The following is a 21,818-nucleotide window of genomic DNA, read 5'->3' as shown; positions in this document are numbered from 1 at the left end:
TCAGCCACAACAATTGTTAACAGGTGTAGGAAATCAATGGTATAAAGGAAATTACATTATTTTAACTTCTAACAGTTTAGATCAGGCCCTTGTCTGTTCTAACTTGACTGTGCCCCTGTGCGCATAGCAAGGTACATAAGAAAAAGCTTGGTTTAAGAAAACTCCAACGGCCTGCAGAGCCCTGATCTTTATCAAAGTATGATTAGTGTGTTATTTCAAGTGTTTTAACAATGATCATGTGACATACCATATATGTGACATAATTAAAAGTGTTAAAAGTAACAGTTTGTATTAGAAATTCACTTCCACATTATTTACACACAGCCATACTCAATAAAGCCTACAATTCTGTTGTCTATATTTATGTCTTTTGTTATTTGTAATGCTTTACCAGGAATAATCAAAAGGGGGTGGAATTAACCTAACTTCACCCCGCTCTTTATTTTCAGTGCCCTTTCTGAGCTTATCTCTTCTGAGCAAATGCTTATCAAACCTAATGCAGCTGAGCACTTCAACCATGCTCCATAATACCTCATAGATTTCTATGTAAAACTAAACTACAAATGTTGTAATCGTGTGTCCATTCATATTGTAATAAACAGTGGATGTACCATCTGAATTGGCAGTGAGCTGTAATTGTGCTTGTGTGGCAGATAGTTGGCAGATCAGACCACATGAGCAGTGCTAGAAGTTTCTGGGTGGCAGGATCAGGTGACTGGGCACTGGTATCCCTCTGGCTGCTGTAGTTATATTCAACCAGTATTCAGAGTTTCGGTCTCTGATTCCAGCAGGACAGGAGTGTGAGCAGGCCTGCAGTGTTTAAGCATTGCTAAAGAAGAGTACAGCTCGGAGAGTTTCTCTCAAGTGCAACATTTCCAAAATAAGGTAAAAGTTTTTCTCAGAGATGTTAGCTAGTCTGGCAGTCTGCAGAAATGACTCTATGTTTATGAGCTTTATGTTCATATGGTTCTAGGCTTGGCTGTCATGTCACATTAATTGTTTTGTCTTTTGTTTACTTATATATTTTTCTATATTATATATTATTAAGTAAAAAAATGCATGTTTTTGTACTACAAAGTTTGACAAAATAGATGGTAAGGATACTATCTCAAACACAGTAGTGTGTGGGGATTGAGACACAGCCATTCACCTTGTTGGCTAGAGCAATATCCTCTCTACATTGTGTGCAGCCTGATACAGCGAGTTTTGTATAATATACCAAAATGTTTGATGTTGAGGACTTGTATTAATTCTATACAACAGTCTCTTCTTTTGACAGTTGTTCACTATAACTCTTTTGTTCTAGCCCTTATCAGCCTGTATATTATTCTTTAAATCTCTTAAAAATCTCTTATTTATTTAATTTGCATTAATACATTTTATCACTGACAAGTGTTTTCATTTTCTGAGTAATTATTTGTTGATTAGGCAGTTTATACAGTCAATTAACCAATTAATGCTAATTAACCCTGATTTGCTTTTTTGGGTAACAGTCATGGTATTCCTTTTTTTCTGACCAGCGATAACAGTCAACCTGAGGCATCTGAGAGGTTGTGTACGGACAAGAGCGTGATATCATGGCACCACAATAAAAATTGTTTCTATTTGTTACTTGTAGTGCAATAATATCTTGTTAGACTGCTCTGTAAAGTAATCTGTTGCTGATATATGGATATTATGTTCCCCCTTTTATATGTGTTGGTCAAGCAGTATCTGATTATTTTAATAGTCTAAGACTACTTGAGAAGTTAATGCAATACTAAACTGGCAAACATACATCTAAAAGGTTGAAGTGATTATCCACCCAAAAGATAAAGAAGTCTTTTTTCTTATATTTATGCTTAAAAGCACAACCTCAGTGGGATTTAATGAGTCTTTTATTTAAACCTTTCAATGACTTTCTAGAACTGCTGACAGCTGGTGGCATCATGCCCAGTTCTTATTTATATCACAGCTGTGCCTGACTGTTCTCTTTCCCTTGGTTATAGATATAATGTCTAAAGGTCCAGCGGTAGGCATTGACCTGGGCACCACCTACTCATGTGTTGGCATTTTCCAGCATGGCAAAGTGGAGATCATCGCCAATGACCAAGGAAACAGAACAACACCCAGCTATGTTGCCTTTACAGACACTGAGAGGCTGATTGGAGATGCTGCCAAAAACCAGGTGGCCATGAACCCCAACAACACTGTGTTTGGTAAGGACACTGTGATGCAAACATGGCAGTGGTAACTGACTTATTTACCCATTCTAGGGCCAATGTAGGGTAGCCAGTCTACATTTTGGCGCAATTTCAGGAGTTTTAAGTAAACCATAGTACCCACAATTACACAGCAGTTACACACAATTACACAACAGCAACCATAGTACTGCATCACTGGCCTTTAGGCTTTAGGCCCATATTGGTCCCGATCATTACTCAATTTGCTTTAACTTTGCCACCCTTTAAGCAAGTGTCTTTATGCCTAGTTCACACTATACGATTTTTGCCCTGATTTTCGCTCGACGACTGGTCGCCGCTACATGTGGCAGCTCGGGAGCAACTTGGTGTTCGCTCGGCGATCTAAACTCGGCTCTCAATCGCTGTGTGTGAACTGTTCAACGACTCGACCCGAGTCTTAAAGCAGTCGCCGAGCGCTCACCGACTGAGGAGAGATATCTAGCATGTTGAATATCTGGATCAGTCGGTTGCGACTGGCAATGAGTGTGGTAAGGGGGATAATATAGTTTCTATCAGAATACATCAGCGCACACACACAAGTTTTACAATATTTATGAATTTATCGTCCACACCAAACCACGCTGCACATCTGCGCACAAACTTTGATCGCTCGCTACTTGTTGATGTGCATTTTTGGACGTGGTATCATTAAACCTCTCGTCACTTCTTGCGTTTGTTTTCGTGACAAAACGTAGTTTGGGAGACCAGAGAAGCTCGCCTGGGATTCCAATTGGTGATAGATGGGGAGTGTGAAACCCCCTATCGCCGGTTAGTCGTGTAGTGTGAAAGCCACACCGACTTGAAAGACTCCCGATTACAAGAGATCCAGTCGTGTAGTGTGAACTGTACAGCGACCTGACGACTTGGAAAGTCATGTAGTGTGAACTTGGCATTAGGATATACAGTGAGTTTTATATAAGTGTAGTAGCAATAGTGTCCACTAGATGGCATACTAAAACGCATGTTGAACAAGAGAATTGTGTAATTGTGCAGCTGTATTCTGCACAGTCTCCCATATGTTTGACCTCTAAAAGTTAACCATACATTTAATATATCTGCATCAACCCATTCTAAAAGGAAAAGCTAATAGATAAGTTTTTTCTGCTCTAAAAATATATTTGGAAATTGGATTTTCAGACTGCACAAATCTTTTCTTTCTTTCTTTTAGAATTAAATGTTTCAGTCTAACAAATAGAAACCCAGGCTGGTTTTTACTTGTGTAAACAAATGTTTGGGTGATTAATACTTGTAAAGGTACTATATACTGTCATATACTTATCTCCATTGCCAATTTTACTGTTTATTAAAATATTGAAAAGTCTTTTTGTATTTTTGCACCTTATTTACTTTTTAGGCTCCATTGTCAATTTTACGCTGCTAATGTACAACATGTCACTACCTCATGAACCATTGTACCATCTATTCACCATCATGTACTAACACTTGTCTTTAGTCCTGTCTTACTTGTTTAGATTAGGGATAATTAGGAATATCTTTTGTAGTTATTTATTATAGGATTTTTTGTATTTATTGTTGTACTTACACTGTTTTGTATTTACACTGTTTTGTCTTGCACTTTTTGTACCGTGTTACACCGTGATCCTAGAGGAATGCTGTTTCGTTTCAATATGTACTTGTATGTAGCTGAAATGACAATAAAACCTCTCTGACTCTCTGACTCTGACTCTGATATGCTTCAAATCATCACACATAACTATAACTCCATACATTGTCTTTGCCTAGATGCTAAGCGCTTAATTGGGCGAAGGTTTGACGATCCCGTGGTTCAGTCAGACATGAAACACTGGCCTTTTAAGGTGGTGAGTGATGGAGGCAAGCCCAAGGTGGAGGTGGAGTACAAGGGAGAGATTAAGACTTTCTATCCTGAAGAGGTGTCCTCTATGGTCCTCACTAAGATGAAAGAGATCTCTGAGGCATATTTGGGAAAGGTAAGAACAGTTATGGAAGCTAGCTGTGCACATTAATAGCTACAATTCGAAATTTCTTAAGATAAAACCAGGAAGTGATTTCATATAAACACTCTTTCTTATTAGTGGACTTGATTATTTAAGCTTAATTTATTGCCAACAAGTGCATAAAATTAGGCATACACTCATGCTTTATTTATACACAAACATTGGCAGTAGTATAAGTCATCCTGAAGAACTAAAAGACATCCAAGATCACTGTAATTGAATGTCATGTATATAAGTAATCAGTTAATCAAATTTCTTTGTAGTAAAATAATCAACTTTGTAGTAAAAGTTTGGTACTCTTTCCAAACCTAATTGCATGAGGTAGTAGGGCTACTGAGCTGAATTCAGCAATTTAAAGCTTATATATTTATATATTGCATTAACAGTTTTCAGGACCCTCTTTTATCACCCAATAACCGTGAGTTGTCTTTAGCTGCCTACACATTCCTTTGGCTTAAATGTAGTAATGTTATGGATAAGTTTGTAAATTGGTCACAAAAAAAAAAAAAATTTCATCTTTGATGTAAAGAAACCATAACCGTCAAAACAACAGTCTGCTAACACCCTCACCTCTGAGAGTTTTTTATAATTGTTTTTTCCTGTTTAAAAAACCTCAGTATTTGCATGTTCTTGGTCAAGCAATTGTTCTTCTCACGAGATGCTTGAGTTCTAACCAGCTAGATTATTATTCCATTATTATTATTTTCATTGGTAATAGTCAGAAGTGGCAAATGTATTCTTACTCACTTGAAAATACAAATACTCCACTAAACAAAAATAAAAATTGAATTAGGATTACCATTTTTTAATTAAAGATAAGATCAATGAACTTTCATTCATAACATTCTTGTTTGCTTTTGGTTTAGCCTGTAACAAATGCTGTTGTCACAGTGCCGGCCTACTTTAACGACTCCCAGCGTCAGGCAACCAAGGATGCTGGCACTATCTCCGGCCTGAATGTCCTCCGCATCATCAATGAACCAACCGCAGCAGCCATTGCCTATGGGCTGGATAAAAAGGTATCTAAATTTTTTACATTTTTTTTCAGTTGGGACAAATCTTAGCATCACTTTGTAATTGAAAATAATACTTAATGCTAAAAATGTAACAGCAGCTCTGTTTGAAAATAATCCATCCATGCATCCATGGCCAGGAGACCAATATGGGCCTGCTCTCTGGGCTGCAGGGGCGGCATACCTTCACTGTTTTTTAATCAAGAGTGACACTATCTATTTATGAGGCTTCTTTTAATCAATTTATTTAAAAATGAAGAAAACTGATTTGATAATGACTGAAAATGTAATTCATGTTAACTAAACTGATGGGTCTGGAAATACAGCAAGCATAGTAATCTTCATAATTAAAATTCATTATACAATAAAAAAGATTTTTTTTCTGACAATGTTGTTTACACTCAACTGTCTTAGGTTGGCAGTGAGCGTAATGTCCTTATTTTCGACCTGGGTGGTGGCACATTTGATGTGTCCATTCTGACCATTGAGGATGGAATCTTTGAGGTCAAGGCCACGGCCGGAGACACACACCTTGGAGGTGAGGATTTCGACAACCGTATGGTAAACCACTTCATTGGTGAGTTCAAGCGCAAATTCAAGAAGGACATCACGGGCAACAAACGTGCAGTACGCCGCCTGAGAACAGCATGCGAACGTGCCAAGCGCACCCTGTCCTCCAGCACCCAGGCCAGCATTGAGATTGACTCACTCTATGAGGGTGCTGACTTCTACACCTCTATCACAAGGGCACGTTTTGAGGAGCTCAACGCCGACCTTTTCCGCGGTACTCTAGAGCCTGTTGAGAAGGCCTTGCGTGATGCCAAAATGGACAAGTCACAGATCCATGACATTGTCCTTGTTGGAGGTTCAACTCGCATTCCCAAGATCCAGAAACTTCTACAAGACTTTTTCAATGGTCGTGATCTTAACAAGAGCATTAACCCTGATGAAGCTGTGGCCTATGGAGCAGGTACAAGAATCAAGCTGTATCTATTAGTTAGTAGTTAGTGAATAGCCATTATTTGTTTTCTTAAAATATTTTTTTCTAGACTTGTATCTTCCTATATTACATTGCAGCTGTCCAGGCAGCTATTCTGTCAGGAGATAAATCAGAAAATGTCCAAGATCTGCTGCTGCTGGACGTCACTCCTTTGTCTCTGGGCATTGAGACTGCTGGAGGGGTCATGACTGTGCTCATTAAAAGGAACACTACCATCCCCACCAAACAGACCCAGACCTTTACTACCTACTCTGACAACCAGCCTGGTGTGTTGATCCAGGTACTCCTACTTTATGAAATGCAGATTATACAATTGTGAAGCTTTGTACAACAATAGACGTTGTTTTTTTGTCCTCATTATTTTTTTTATTCAGTTGTCTAAAAGCTGATAGCTTAACCCAACATGGTCATGTGCTTTTTGGTTGTCAGGTATATGAAGGAGAACGAGCCATGACGAAGGACAACAACATTTTAGGCAAATTTGAGCTGACTGGCATTCCCCCTGCCCCTCGAGGTGTGCCACAAATTGAAGTGACCTTTGACATTGATGCCAATGGCATTCTCAATGTGTCTGCAGTTGACAAGAGCACTGGCAAGGAGAACAAGATCACCATCACCAATGACAAAGGTACAGACAGCAATCAGCCTCTTAAATTCTTATTTATTTCCTGTCTAAGGTTGCATTTACCCATTTACCCCTTTCATTTTCTGGGTATTCACCATTTAAGACCTCCTACATAATCCATTTTTTGTAAGAATTTTTACCACACCCTTTATCTTTATGTTACACCAAGTTACACGTTAAATGACCTCTGACTTTTTAGGCCGCCTGTCTAAGGAGGACATTGAGCGAATGGTGCAGGAAGCTGACAGGTACAAGGCAGAGGATGATTCCCAGAGGGAAAAGGTCCAAGCCAAGAACGCTTTAGAGTCTCTGGCCTTTAACATGAAGAGCACAGTGGAGGACGATAATCTCAAGGACAAGATCAGTCCAGAGGACAAAAAGACCATAGTGGACAAGTGTAATGAGGTCATTGCCTGGCTGGACAGGAACCAGGTAAAGATTATAGGACCTAAAAAAAGGTTTACTAATTTTAAAATGTTGTGTGATTTGCAAGTCATAATAAACTGTTTACTGATGAAAGTAACCCTAAACTAAAAGAAAAAAATGAATGGTCCTCTTGCATGGTTGATTCTGTTTAAATTGCTTCAGTTGGTTAAATTATTGACCAAAGAGCAAATGGCATAGTTTTACATTTAAAATGCAGGCTTACTGAATGCTTCCTACCTAAACCAAATCTGTGTTTGAAACCAAAAGTGTAACATGTACTTAGTTCATTTCATTTTCTTCAAAATTAACTGCTTTATTCTGGTCAGGGTTGTGCAGGCAGGGATACCAGGAATAACTGGGCGCATGGCAGAAATACACTGAACAGGGTGTCAATCTATCGCAGGGCTTCTGCTATCCAATCAGAAGTAGTGAATCACATTTGTGTAGGCGCCTGACTGGCCAAAAGGACAGCTGAGATTTGAACAAATGCCCTTTTTACTGAAGGGCACAGACACACTGTAGCACACATTTGTGGTACACCTTTTTAGAGGCTGTTATAGCAGCAAGGGGGACCAACTCCATATAAATGCAGATGGTTTTTGTATGGGATGTACAGCAAGCTGATATGTGTCCACATATCTTTGGTCATATATTCTGCATAGCACAGCACAAAACTAGCACAGAACATAGCACATAACCCCTAATTATAACAGTATAAGGCAGAAACAAAGGGTTTTTCAGCAATGAGAGCTTTTCAATAATAATAAAAAGATTAAATAAAAATATTATTACAATGACCAGTATCACTGACAAGTTCAGAAGCACTTTAAGACCCAGGCTTTGATTTTTTTTTTTTTTTTTTACATTTTCCCCATTTCCATAATGATATGTGTCCACAGGGTCTCAAGAGGTTAATAAAGGAATTGTGTGTTACATTGATACATTTTCAGATTTTGTTTTCTTACTCTGTTTCTCTCTGACACTGTTCCACAGACTGCAGAAAAGGAAGAGTATGAGCACCAGCAAAAAGAACTAGAAAAAGTCTGTAACCCCATTATCACCAAGCTGTACCAGGGCGCTGGGGGTATGCCAGGTGGAATGCCTGGTGGTGCAGGTTTTCCTGGAGGTGCAGGAGGTGCTTCTTCTTCTTCTGGTCCCACCATTGAGGAGGTTGATTAAACCCCTGTCCATCAAACACACAGAGAAATCCATGGCATCAGTAACACATTCAAAAGATATTTTTTCCACCCATTTCACACCAACTGCTCTCATTAGAGTTTGTTAATGGCAGCTAATGGCATACTAACATACAGCCGGTGACCAAATCTGGATGTGTCTTGCATGACAACATACAGATTTATTTGCAGTCTTTTGTCAATACACTCCAGGTCGTCTCGTAATGGTCTCAGATTTCTTTGGTTAGGTTTTGGTTAGTAGTTTATGCCCTTATTTCCTCTTTTCTAACTTCACATTCTGCCAGACTTCCTCAAAACAGATCATTCTTTAGTTCAGTGTCTTAACAGTTTTATGGTAGCATTTGAGTAAAACAAAATAAATAAATAAAATGGATTCTCTATATTTATGTGTCCTGTATTTTATTCCTTGAAAACAAGACAAATTGTAACTTTATTTTTGATCATAACTCCAGAGCCCTATAACACTGTTAACCACTTTATTGCTAAATGACTCCATAATGATGTTCTGATCTTTCCATTGGCACAGGAAGGAGGGAGTTTTAAACAGTCTGTATATTCTGCTCCCCACATATCTTAAACATTTCCTATTAATTTAATTGGAATCATAACTTTTTGTCCTTTTTTTATTATGGACAGTCAGTTCTATTATGTATTGATTAAATATGCTGTATGTTTAGTATTTAGTATTATCTATACAGTGGATTGGTCATTCAGGCATTTGATGATCCAAAAGATGTCACACCTACCTGTAATACAACTGCACCAGAAACATTCTGCACAGATTGGATATCATCCCTTTTTGGAAGTTTCATCAAAATGTAGGTAAGACATGAGGTAACTAATAACAGTGCTGCTATGCAGTGAGGGTTTGATTATTTAGCACCAGCAAAGTTCATAGTTTTCAAGTCAAGTCAAATTTATTTGTATAGCACTTTTTACAATGAACATTGTCTCAAAGCAACTTTACAGAATCCAGGACCGACAGACCAAAAACCCCTGTTAAGCAAGCTGAGGGCGGCAGTGGCAAGGGAAAACTCCCTTAAAATTAAAGGAAAAAACCTTTAGAGGAACCAAGGAGTTTTGTTGGTAACACTGCTGTTGGGCTGTTAATTTCAGTTCCTGTGTGTGTGTGTGTGTGTGTGTGTGTGTGTGTGTGTGTGTGTGTGTGTGTTTGCGTGTTCATTTGAACTGTGTTGCATGACATTTTTAAATTTAGTTGGTGGCCCAAACTATTTATGGTTGCAGTTCTTGCAGGTGGCGCAACCATAAATAGAAATAATTGTTGATTTGCTTGAAACAAACATAACTAAATCACATGCAATGTAAAAGTGTGTCTCTTTGCAAAAGAAAACGCTGTGGGCAAGTCAGTACATCCTGATATCACTAATTTTGGCCTTGACACTGAAAAGGCTCAAACACAGAGCTATTTTAAGGTTTAACTGGGTATACTCAAGGGCCACATGGGCACACTGAGTGTAGGTGCAGCACAGCTGTAGGTACCTGGTTTGATGATCTTCTTTTGATACAGACATCACAGTGGCGCAGTAGGTAGTGTTGGTGCCACACAGCTTTAAGTTAGTGAGAACATGGGTTCAATCCTTTCTCCCAGTTACTGTGTTGTACTAGTGTATTTGCATCTGGCACACAGGAATATGGCATATGTATTGGAGCTATTCTGATCAGCTATTATAAAAATATTATAAAATTAATTATTTTTATTCATCAATAATAATATGTATTAAATAATAATCCAGCATGCAGGACATTACCTATTTATGCATTTACTTACTCACACTTAGGGGCAAACACAGGTAGAACATACCTAACTACACACAGATATTAAAGTTGTTAAGAGCTGTTTTTACCTTTTGATGGCATGTAGCTTTGTTGTCCAGTTTGTCTGCTGTTATTCTTACAAACTGTCGTCTTTAAACTTTTCTTTTCCTCTCTTTTGGCAAAGTCATTCTTTTAATTATTTTAGTTACTTTTGAGGTACCACTAGTTCTATGATAGAAATGACCACAGTATGTATATATAACAGCAATATAAACACATATTTAATTCAACCTTTTGCTAAAGGTTAGTGTTGTTGATGTGCTGATGTACATGTAGTATATTTTTCAAAAATAAGGTGAGATAATATTTTAACCACACTGTGGGATTTTTCCAGGTGCTCCCACGCATCTTGTGGTTTTCCCAGCTTTATCAGATATAAAAAGGATTATAAAAGAGTGGCTGGTATGCCAGGTTAGGAACACAGTGGCTAGTCTGCACAATGCTCTGGATCATCAGTTGCCTTGCTCTTGTGGCATCCACACTGGGTAAGTATACAGACAGCTCCACATCAACAGTAATGAAAACTGGTTTGTTTAATTTAACTTTTATATATAAAAAAAAAAGCTTTAATTCTGGTAAAATATTCTACAGGTTGTGGAGTGCCCACTACTAAGCCTCAGATCAGTGGCTACAACAGAATTGTAAATGGAGAGAATGCAGTTTCTGGATCCTGGCCATGGCAGGTTTCACTCCAGGTAACATGTACCATTTTATGAGTAATGCATGTCAGATTATATCTGAACTAAAAGCTGCAGTATGTCGTTTTTCTCATTTGAAAGAGAAAGGAGTAACATTGAGTAAATATGAAACCAGAGTTTCTCTGCAGTTGTGTAATTGTGCTGTCAATGCTCCGCAAGAAGTTTCGAGTTAGAGCTGTAAAGGTGCATTGTGTATTATGTGGGTTCTTTAGGTTTTTTTGGGGGAGGGGGGTTTGGAAAATATGACAGGCTGTAGGGCCAAAAATATACACACAGCACATATAATATTTAATTATATGTCTCCCAACTCTGTATCAACTGCTTTTGATAGCTTCAGGCAACAAGAATCAGGCACAACTCTGGTTGGACCTTGACCACTTTACTTCACAGAATTCAAGTGAATTTGTTAGTTGTCTGGCACAGACTTGACATTACAGTGCAGACTTTACAATTGACTTTACAGTTTACATAGTCCTTGGAGAAGATATTGCAAAAGCTCATTTTAAGATGTGTTTTGGGCTGTTGATCTGTTGGAACACTCAATTACCTCTAGGATTATTGGCTGATAGTTTGAGGTTGTGCTAAAGAATTCTGAGGTAAACTTTGTTCTTCAACATTTGATTTACTTTTTGCAATTGCAGGTTTTCTACTGGTGGCAAAACTGTCATAGATCACAACTATGCTTGACAATTGATAAAGTGCTGTTAGGTTTAAATGATTGATTATGGGTACAGTGTTGTCGGGTTTTCTTCACCAAACATACTTTCAAACATTGTGGCCAAATAACTTGATCTTTGTTTAATCCTACAATAAAACTCTCTTAGCTATGTTTTTTTCTTTACTCACATAATCAGCTTCTTTCTCTCATGGTAGCCTCTGAGATAATAGCAATGTCAAGTTTACACGACTGTGGACATTGCCACCTGTGTTACAGAATCTTATAATTTACGACAGTGAAAATTCAAAAATATCATGGACCTGTTTTTGCTGATAAAATAAAATAAAATGAAAAAATAACAAACTTGTTTTTATTATACATGGTTCACAAACACTTTACTATTTGCAATCAATGTAAATCCAAATCCATATTTTAAAGACAATAATGTAATTTCTTTGCAAATCAGGACACTACTGGCTTCCATTTCTGTGGAGGATCTCTCCTCAACCAGTACTGGGTCGTCACTGCTGCCCATTGCCGTGTGACGTAAATAAAACAATTATATTTCAGTATAACTATAATTACTGAATTGTATCCTGCACTGCTGTACTGTTCTATGATATTCTTTTAATCTTCTCATTCTGCAGACCTTCACGTCACCTCGTAGTAATTGGAGAGCATGATCGCGCATCCAACGCTGAGCCCCTTCAGGTTAAAAATATTGCCAAGGTATCATTCTGATGTCTTTTTGACTTCTTTTGCAATGTTATCACAACCAATAATACATTTATCTTTATCTTTGATGTTCATAAGCTTTCAGTAACAAAACATGTTGCCTTGGGTAATGTTTACCCTGTAGGTGGCGGATCGACAGATTACACTGTACAAAACCATAACCATTCATGTCTGACAGTCCAAAATTCCAAAAGTCCAATTATTATTATTATTATTATAAAAGAGCATAACTGGCCTTAAATTTTGTGTGGGAGCAAAAAAGACTTACAAAATCTCTTACCAATATAGGTAGGGGGCACAAATCTAGGCAATTTCTATATACCAGTGTTACTACTGGTAGTGCTTGGGGACTACTAACCATAAATATTTTTTTAGATCCTTATGCAAATACAGTATGCACCAGTGGCTTATAAGTATTCAGTTAAACAACACTAATAAATATCATCCAGCACACTTAGAAAGAGGTACCGACTGGCTTCAGGCGTCTTGGAGAAGCTGTCTAACAAATAATAAATTCAGCTAGTGGCTTGCTAAACTGGGAGTAATATTTACTAATCTAATGTATTAATCTTCCGGTTTATTCTTCATAGTTTGTATTTCTCTCATTCCCAGGCCATCACCCATCCTTACTATAATAGCCAAAACTTCAACAATGATGTCACCCTGCTAAAGCTGTCCTCTCCAGCTCAGATGACCAATCGTGTGTCCCCTGTGTGCTTAGCTAGCACCAATGTTGCTGCTGGTACACGCTGTGTGACCACTGGCTGGGGCAAAACTGCATATACATGTGAGTGCAATTATTGTTTTATCTGTTAGCCGTCATTATAGGTTTGCAAGGCATGGATATTTGATTCCTCTTTGATGTTCTTTATTAGTGCATATTTATCATAATAAATAATTGCAGATCATCAATAAAACATGATAAACAAAGTTAAGTAAAAACACATTTTACATTTTGTAAATTTGAAATCTATCATCTATACTGTATAAAACATTTTTATGTAACTTAATCATCCAGTTCACCAGATTGTATGGAATATCAGTCAGTTTAGCTAATTAAAGACTGACAGTTATGATCATCCAGCCCTGCACAGTAAAAATCACACTCAAAAAGAGAATTATCTTTAAATTGGGAAATAGTGGTAAATCTACACAATACAATTTCTTTGAGTGCTTTTAAAGAGAAGCAAAGTCTTTAGTCTCAACTTAGTTCTGTCTTTGTGACTACACAATCAGTTAAAACATTTAACATTTGCATTTTTACAAGGAAGGTTATTATTCTGTAAGCTGAAGCTACGACAGAAAAATGTAAGCAATTTCACGTATGAATAGCTAAAAAACTAAATAAAGTTTTGAAGCAACGTAGTCAAATAAAATGATGTGAGACGTAGAACAAGCAGTTCAGGCCTGAAGTAGCTTTGCAAAAGACTAGTGCTGAGATTAAATTTCCTAATAGCATTGCAAATGACTGAAGTGTCAATTACATGAAGTGTCAGTTAAATTGCTATTTTTATTATGCAACTAGGCTAGGAACTAACTGTTTAGTGATAGATTAACTGAGAAGTAAATTAGGCACTAGAAGAAAGCACACAGCTAAGAAAACTTACTAGAGAGCGAGATACAAAGCAGGGGACATGGACAATAATTGAGATATAAATAACTATTGTTGGAAGCAAGACATGCAAATGGACACAGCTGAAGACACGTGCCAGAGGAAGCACATTTGGCACATCTGGGTGACATTCACTCAGCCGTTCATTCACTGATTATTTTGTTCTAACCTGTGTCTGGTTGTATTTTTTAGCAAGCCCCTATATCCTGCAGCAGACTGCCCTGCCCATACTGAGCCAGGCTCAGTGCATGCAGTACTGGGGCCAGAATAGGATCACAGATGCTATGATCTGTGCTGGAGCCTCTGGAGTGTCATCTTGCCAGGTGAGCATATACAGGCAAACAAACACACAGACACACACACAATAAGTAAATATATAACCTATAAGCTCATTTCATTCTTTTTGACCCCAGATTTATTTACCACATGTGTATGTGTGGATGTTATGTGCAGGGTGACTCAGGTGGCCCACTGGTCTGTGAAAGTGCTGGCGTCTGGTATCAAGTTGGTATTGTGTCTTGGGGAACAAGCAACTGCAATGTGCGCACTCCTGCTGTCTATGCTCGCGTCTCTTATCTGCGTGGCTGGATTGACCAGACAGTTGCAATGAACTGAACACCAGCAGCTCCTCAGACGACCAGGAGAACCAATATTTCTAATGTCTTGTTTTCCTGTGTATGTGTCTGTTAACAGCTGAGGTTTTTCAGCTGGTCATGTACTGGAAATTTGTACAAGCAAATTTTCAAAAAAAAAAAAAAATCCATAAAATGTTTTGTTGTGATTAAGACACCTATTGTAAATGGTTGGAATCAGTTTGCTACAAAAGTAAACATTTTGAAATATTTTGTTCAATAATAAAACATGAGGTCAAATAACTTGTATCTGGTATATGAAAATGTGAAAATGGTAACTGTTCGTGTTTGGTGTGCCAAAGAACAAATGAATTCTAGTTAGCAATATCAATTTAACACTTACGGACCATAAAAGTACTATAAATCCCCTAAACAGATATGAAGAAATGCACACACCTACTTACTGCTAAGTTGGAAAGGACACAGGAAGAGTCTAGAGGAAAAGGAGATTTGTAATTGCTTTGTTTTCAGTAGATAAAATATCAGAAGTGGCAATGAAAGATGTAGAGCTTCTATCACATGTATAATGTTAATAACAGGGGTTAAGCAAATGATTTTCTGGTTTTATCTAGGTACACTTGAGAAATTTGTCTTTTAACCCTGGTATTGTTTTAAGGGTCAAAAATGATCCATTAATACAATTATCAGCAGATAAGATCTTCTAACATTGGTATTTAAATTTTCTAGACTGACCCCAGTTATTCACAAGTTTGTGGTAAATGACAACATGTTTCCTTACACAAAATAATTAAATAAAATTTAATTAAGCTGTTTTTTTTTAAGAGTTTAATGATAGCAGGTCATTTTTAACCATAGAACAAGAGGAGTATACATAATGATAATACTACACAAATGTTAATCAGCTTTGTTGCTTTTTATAATTACTAATGTACTAATGAAACAATAGAAAATATATCTTTTCACTCCTCCTACTTCCTTCCCTCAGCTCATATTGTCAGAACACTGCATCTCGAAAGGATCTTTTTAGTCAGCTAAGACATAACTCATTAAGGAAAAAGGCAAAATGAGTAAGCATAAAACACTTTTAAATACTTTCTATGTTTTTGTACTTTTTATGCAATGAGTTTTAGATACTCAAAAAATCTGATTAAACAGAAATAATATACTTAATTATCTGAGTCTTAACTGAATGTGCTTTTCTGCAATATTGATATTAGTTATAATTGTTATTTTTTATTTTTTATTGTAATTTAAATATAAAATGCTATTGCAGTCCTGCTTAATGCATTCTATTTATACTAGTGTACTGAGCTGTGTAATGATTTAACCAAGATCTTTCTGTGCTTCCAGCTGGTCTTACTGATTAAGTATTTTCTTTCTTTATATAGGCTTAAAGTTTTACAAATATTTTGCATACATAAACTCACAAATTTACATAAACCTTCATCAGTTTGTTGTGGTGTTTGGTGTTTAAAATGGAAAGTTATATAATAGTAATTCACCAGGGCTGCATAAAAACCCCATTACTTGCTAGTGATTACAGATGGTGACTATTTTGTGCCAATAAAAAAAACAACCTTGCTTGACAGCACACATGGGCTCAGAGGCTATAGTGCAAGGAAGACGCCCCTGCTCCTGCTCTTTTGTCCATGTGAACAACAACAATCTTCAGCCAGCTTTCATAGATTTAAAAAAATTACAACCAAATTTTATTGTGACCTAAAAAAAATCTGAAACCTGTTTTTCATATGACCCCTACATTAATTGTTTATTTATTTTAAGTGGATAAAATAGATTGCAAATTCAAATGTCAAAGTTTTTGATCATTGATTGAAAATACCTGTTATCTGGTATTGTAGTTACAATCAGCTAGTGGTCAACAGTAAATTACCAATGTTTGCAGAGTTTGTGGAAACTGGGGTTCGATCCTTGTGTCTGGTCACTGTGAAGAAACTGACGTGTTCCAATTAAATTGAAAATTTTAAATGCTTCTAGGTGGATTGTTTATTTTAAATGGTCCCAGATGTGTGTAAGTGTAAATGAGAGAGATGTAAATAAAAAGGTGTGTGTGAAAAGAGTGCATTGTGAATTAATGGAACTCCATCTAGAGTAAACTTTTTCTTGTGTCCTGGTGCCACACCCATCATTACTTTTATTAAAAAGATTTGTTTACTAAAGATGAATGAAAATTGAATGATGTACAGATACATTTATATATTTTTTTCCTGTTTATTATACAGATCAAACATGCAATGTCACAGCATGTTTGCAAAGCCAAAACACCAGCATCATGGAAAGTGGCCAAAAAGCTGGATTGACGTTTAAGCAGATAATAATTCTAATCATATACATAGTGGTGTTTGTGCTTGGCACAGTTGGCAATGCACTGGTCATTTTTGTGACTGGCTACAAGATGAAGAGAACTGTGAATTCCATCTGGTTTCTCAACTTGGCCTTGGCAGACTTCCTCTTCATGTCTTTTCTGATCCTGAACATCATCTCTATCTCTCAGAATTATAACTGGCCCTTTGGCCTTTTTATGTGCAAGTCCAACACCTTAATTTCAGTGCTTAATATGTTTGCAAGCATTTTTCTGCTGGCCACCATCAGTCTGGACCGCTGCCTTTTGACATGGTTAACTGTGTGGACCCAGAACCATCGCACCCCATTTAAAGCATGGATAACATGCTTGTTTATATGGGTGGCAGCCGTAGCCTTTAGCATCCCTTTTGCCACTTATCGCGAAGTGGTTGTAAAACAAATCACATTTTGTGGCACCATTGCCCCAAAAAGTGTGAAAATAACTTTGGCCATGTTACGATTTACAGTGGGCTTCCTTATTCCTTTCATTGTCATTATTTGTTCATACATAGCAATTGGAGTGAAAGTTTTAAGGCTACAGCGCGACAAAAAGCTCCGGCCCTTCAAAATCATCCTGACTGTGATCCTCGCCTTTTTTTTGTGCTGGCTCCCATTTCACATCCAACAGTTAAGCCTTGTCTTAGGAAAGTGGAATGAAGATAAAGCAAAAGCACTTGCATCTGCGACTCCCTTCACTGTGATCCTGGCATACCTAAACAGCTGCCTGAATCCAATTCTGTACATGTTTATGTGTGATCAGTTTAAAACAAAGCTCAGACAGTCCTTGCTGCTGGTGCTGGAGAATGCTTTTGCCGAGGAGCACTTTTCCTTTCTCAGCCATCGCCATTCCATCAGCTCTCACCATACTGAAAATCAGACAGAAACAAAAACAAAAATAATAACTGTTTTCCCCGTCACCCCTTTAGATGGAACTACATCTACAGAGAACTAAACCGTTTTGAGTTTTTTATTTTCTGATAAATGCAAACAATTATAATTAAAATAAAAAAGTGTACAAATATCTACTAATGTGCAAAGTGGAAATGCTTTTATATTGTCCTAGAATTTTTAAGATTTTACATTAAATAGGGGCATGTAAAACAATTGCAAATCAGCGCAGAGTATCTTCCCACAATTTATGGTGTGATTTGAGTCATGACTGAAATGCTTTTTTTATTTCCATATTTCAGTCTTAAATACATATGGTAATATATACTATATATACTGTATATATATATATATATATATATATATATATATATACATATATATATATATATATATATATATATATATATATGTGTGTTTTTTTGTTATTTTTAAAGACCTCAATGTGTGCTTTGTATCATAATCTTTTTTAATTGATTTTTTTTTTTTACCATTCTCTTGTAACAGTATTTTTATAGTTTAAATGAACCACTTCTTGTTTTTGCCTAATAAATATTATTTTCAAAACATTTTAGCATTTATATCTTTTCTAACCCTTCTAACACTAACATGGTGGCAACTGCTGTTGTTAAGAAGCCATATTTACAAAGATTCTTTATTCTTAAAGTAAACTGGCCAATTCATGACCAACAAGAGAATAGTAGAGGCAGTGATGTAATTTTAAGACTTCTCTACAAATTGTAAGATAAATTCACAGAGCATTTTAATAGCAAATTCAGATCCCAAGCCTGCAACCACTTAGGGCTAGTCCAGAGAATTCTTTTCTCACTAAAAGTAACTTAAAAACAAACATAAATTGCTGTGTCAGGTGATGTACAATTGTTTTGGCACATTGTTTTTTTTTCCCCAAGACAAGCTCAAAAGTGGACTTAACTGACCACACCACATGCTTTACTGGCTTTTAGTTTATCTGAGATAACCTTTAACCTTAATTAAGAACCTGGTGCTGTTTCTGTATAGTAGTACATACCACAACAGCAAAGGGAGAACAGCAGTTTTTACACTGCCGAGCATGTAAGGAACTTAACATTACACTAAAAACCATAAGCTGTTATTCTAAGAAGGCTTTCCACTAGATTTTGAAACCTTCAGTTGTATGGCTTTTCTCTTTTTCAGATTTCAGGTTTTACAGTGCAGAATTACTACCATACAATGGTATCTACATTAAATTGTAACCTCAAATAATGTATTTCCTCTCCATTTTGCTCTCCTTATTTTACAAGAGTGCTTCATCATATACAGTGGCTTGCAAAAGTATTCATACCCCTTGAACTTTTCCATATTTTGTCACATTACAACCACAAACATAAATATATTTCACTGGAATTTAATGTGAAAGACCAACACAAAGTGGTATACAATTGTGAAGTGGAAGGAAAATTATACATGATTCAAAACATTTTTTACAAATAAAAAACTGAAAAGTGCGGTGTGCAAAAGTATCCAGCCCCCTTTTCTCTGAGTGCAACCAATCGCATTCAGAAGTTGCCTGATGACTGCTAATGACTAAAAAGAGTCCACCTGTGTGTAATCTAATCTCAGTACAAATACAGCTGCTCCGTGACGGCCTCAGAGGTTGGTTAAGAGAATATTGGGGAGTAAACAGCATTATGAAGTCCAAAGAACACACCAGACAGGTCAGGAATAAGGTTGTGGAGAAGTTTAAAGCAGGCTTAGGCTATAAAAAGATTTCCCAAGCTTTGAACATCTCACGGAGCACTGTTCAATCCATTATCCGGAAATGGAAAGAGTATGGCACAACTGTAAACCTACCAAGACAAGGCCGTCCACCTAAACTTACAGGCCGAACAAGGAGAGCACTGTTCAGAGATGCAGCCAAGAGGCCCATGGTGACTCTCGACGAAATGCAGAGATCCACAGCTCAGGTGGGGGAATCTGTCCACAGGACAACTATTAGTCGTGCACTGCACAAATGTGGTCTTTATGGAAGAGTGGCAAGAAGAAAGCCATTGTTAAAAGAAAACCATAAAAAGTCCCGTTTGCAGTTTGCCAGAAGCCATGTTGGGGACACAGCAAACATGTGGAATAAGGTGCTCTGGTCAGATGAGACCAAAATTGAACTTTTTGGCCTAAATGCAAAACGCTATGTGTGGCAGAGAATTAACACTGCACATCACTCTGAACACACCATCCCCACTGTCAAATAAGGTGGTGGCAGCATCATGCTCTGGGGCTGCTTCTCTTCAGCAGGGACAGGGAAGTTGGTCAAAGTTGATGGGAAGATGGATGGAGCCAAATACAGGGCAATCTTGGAAGAAAACCTGTTGGAGTCTGCAAAAGACTTAAAACTGGGGCGGAGATTCACCTTCCAGCAGGACAACGACCCTAAACATAAAGCCAGGGCTACAATGGAATGGTTTAAAACAAAACATATTCATGTGTTAGAATGGCCCAGTCAAAGTCCAGACCTAAACCCAATCGAGAATTTGTGGCAAGATCTGAAAACTGCTGTTCACAAACGCTCTCCATCTAATCTGACTGAGCTTGAGCTGTTTTGCAAAGAAGAATGGGCAAAAATGTCAGTCACTAGATGTGCAAAGCTGGTGGAGACATACCCTAAAAGACTTGCAGCTGTAATTGCAGCAAAAGGTGGTTCCACAAAGTATTGACTCAGGGGGGCTGGATACTTTTGCACACCGCACTTTTCAGTTTTTTATTTGTAAAAAATGTTTTGAATCATGTATAACTTTCGTTCCACTTCACAATTGTATACCACTTTGTGTTGGTCTTTCACATTAAATTCCAGTGAAATATATTTATGTTTGTGGTTGTAATGTGACAAAATATGGAAATGTTCAAGGGGTATGAATACTTTTGCAAGCCACTGTACTCATTTAAACACAAGTGGCCTTAACTGCTAAAGCATCTTGTTTATTTTTATAAACCAACTATAAACAGTGTTAGGTTTTTCGGAACATAAAAACGTACATTTAATATGGGAAGTTTTACGGCAATTTCCAAGGTTTACGACATCCAGGCCGCATGGTCTTTTGTCCAACATGGCGCCGGCTAGACTCCCTCCTTGACTTCTACCGAAGGGGGGAGGCGGAGCCCTGGGCTTTTTAGCACACTTCATTGGCTCCACCAGCAGTAAAGGAGGAGGAGCCTAGCTGAGTTTAAAAAAGAACGGCGCGGACAGAAGCGGCCTCTTTCTTACGTGGTTGTGTGTCTAGACTGCAGGAGAAAGGTGCGTCGGTCGGCTTAGCTCTGATATATATTCACAGATCATTTTTACACTTAATAAAGTGTTTTAAAGAGTACTTTCTGGACTTCCCGACTGCTTTCTTCAGGACCTTTTGAACTAAAAGATTTATCCTAACAACAGCCAGGTTTTAAAATCTAGTGGAAACCTTCTTAGAATAGACGCCGTTATGGTTTTAGTGTAATGTTTAATTCCCCACATGCTCTGCAGTGTAAAAACTTAAATGTTTTTTCTCTTTGATGTTGCAAAAAAAGCAGCAACCAGGCAGATGTAAATGGAATATGCCCAATGAACTTTTTACATGCCACCCAAAACAAACTGGCATAGAAAAGATTATAGATTTTTGCCATCATACTGGGTTTATACTGTTTAACTGGTAATGTTAGCATGGTACACCTAACCAGTTTTCCTAGTGATGGTAATTAGTGATGGTAACTTTGATCTTTTGAAACATTCTAACAATTGGTTTCTGCTGTTTTAGCCACATGCTGCTAAGCACTAAAATATGCATACTGGCATAAACAAAAACAAAGCAGTTAAATAAGTCACACTTGTAAAATGTGGCATCCGAGTTGGTTTTAGAGAAGTAAAACATGAATTCAATATCAAATTTATGGTAACAGTTTGTAAAAGCTTAGTTCTGTTTACTTTCAAAAAATGCCCTCATTTCATTCTTTGGGATGAACAGGAACATTG

The 21,818-nt window shown here is 37.3% G+C and overlaps 3 protein-coding genes across 3 annotated transcripts; all 3 read left to right on the top strand.

Annotated features, from left to right (window-relative positions):
• Window positions 1-795: 795 nt before the first annotated feature.
• Window positions 796-8,841, top strand: hsc70 (heat shock cognate 70). The gene is made up of 9 exons (XM_063017236.1): window positions 796-885; window positions 1,989-2,198; window positions 3,966-4,171; window positions 5,065-5,217; window positions 5,626-6,181; window positions 6,289-6,491; window positions 6,641-6,839; window positions 7,036-7,268; window positions 8,256-8,841. The coding sequence occupies exons 2-9, from the start codon at window positions 1,994-1,996 to the stop codon at window positions 8,439-8,441; spliced, it is 1,941 nt and encodes a 646-aa protein (XP_062873306.1). The 5' UTR covers window positions 796-885; window positions 1,989-1,993; the 3' UTR covers window positions 8,442-8,841.
• A 1,889-nt stretch (window positions 8,842-10,730) lies between these two features.
• LOC134334120 (chymotrypsin-like protease CTRL-1) lies at window positions 10,731-14,860 on the top strand. The gene is made up of 7 exons (XM_063016304.1): window positions 10,731-10,779; window positions 10,886-10,989; window positions 12,117-12,196; window positions 12,298-12,379; window positions 12,998-13,172; window positions 14,190-14,320; window positions 14,451-14,860. Exons 1-7 carry the CDS (start codon window positions 10,734-10,736, stop codon window positions 14,610-14,612), a joined length of 780 nt encoding a protein of 259 aa, XP_062872374.1. The 5' UTR covers window positions 10,731-10,733; the 3' UTR covers window positions 14,613-14,860.
• A 2,020-nt stretch (window positions 14,861-16,880) lies between these two features.
• On the top strand, window positions 16,881-17,903 carry LOC134334872 (C3a anaphylatoxin chemotactic receptor-like). Its single transcript, XM_063017339.1, has one exon. The coding sequence runs from the start codon at window positions 16,881-16,883 to the stop codon at window positions 17,901-17,903; it is 1,023 nt and encodes a 340-aa protein (XP_062873409.1).
• Window positions 17,904-21,818: the final 3,915 nt, after the last annotated feature.

This window comes from Trichomycterus rosablanca, chromosome 20 (genome assembly GCF_030014385.1).
Source record: "Trichomycterus rosablanca isolate fTriRos1 chromosome 20, fTriRos1.hap1, whole genome shotgun sequence".
Taxonomy (NCBI): domain Eukaryota; kingdom Metazoa; phylum Chordata; class Actinopteri; order Siluriformes; family Trichomycteridae; genus Trichomycterus; species Trichomycterus rosablanca.
The sequence above is the reverse complement of the archived record's forward strand: the minus strand, read 5'-3'. Positions and strand labels throughout refer to the sequence as shown.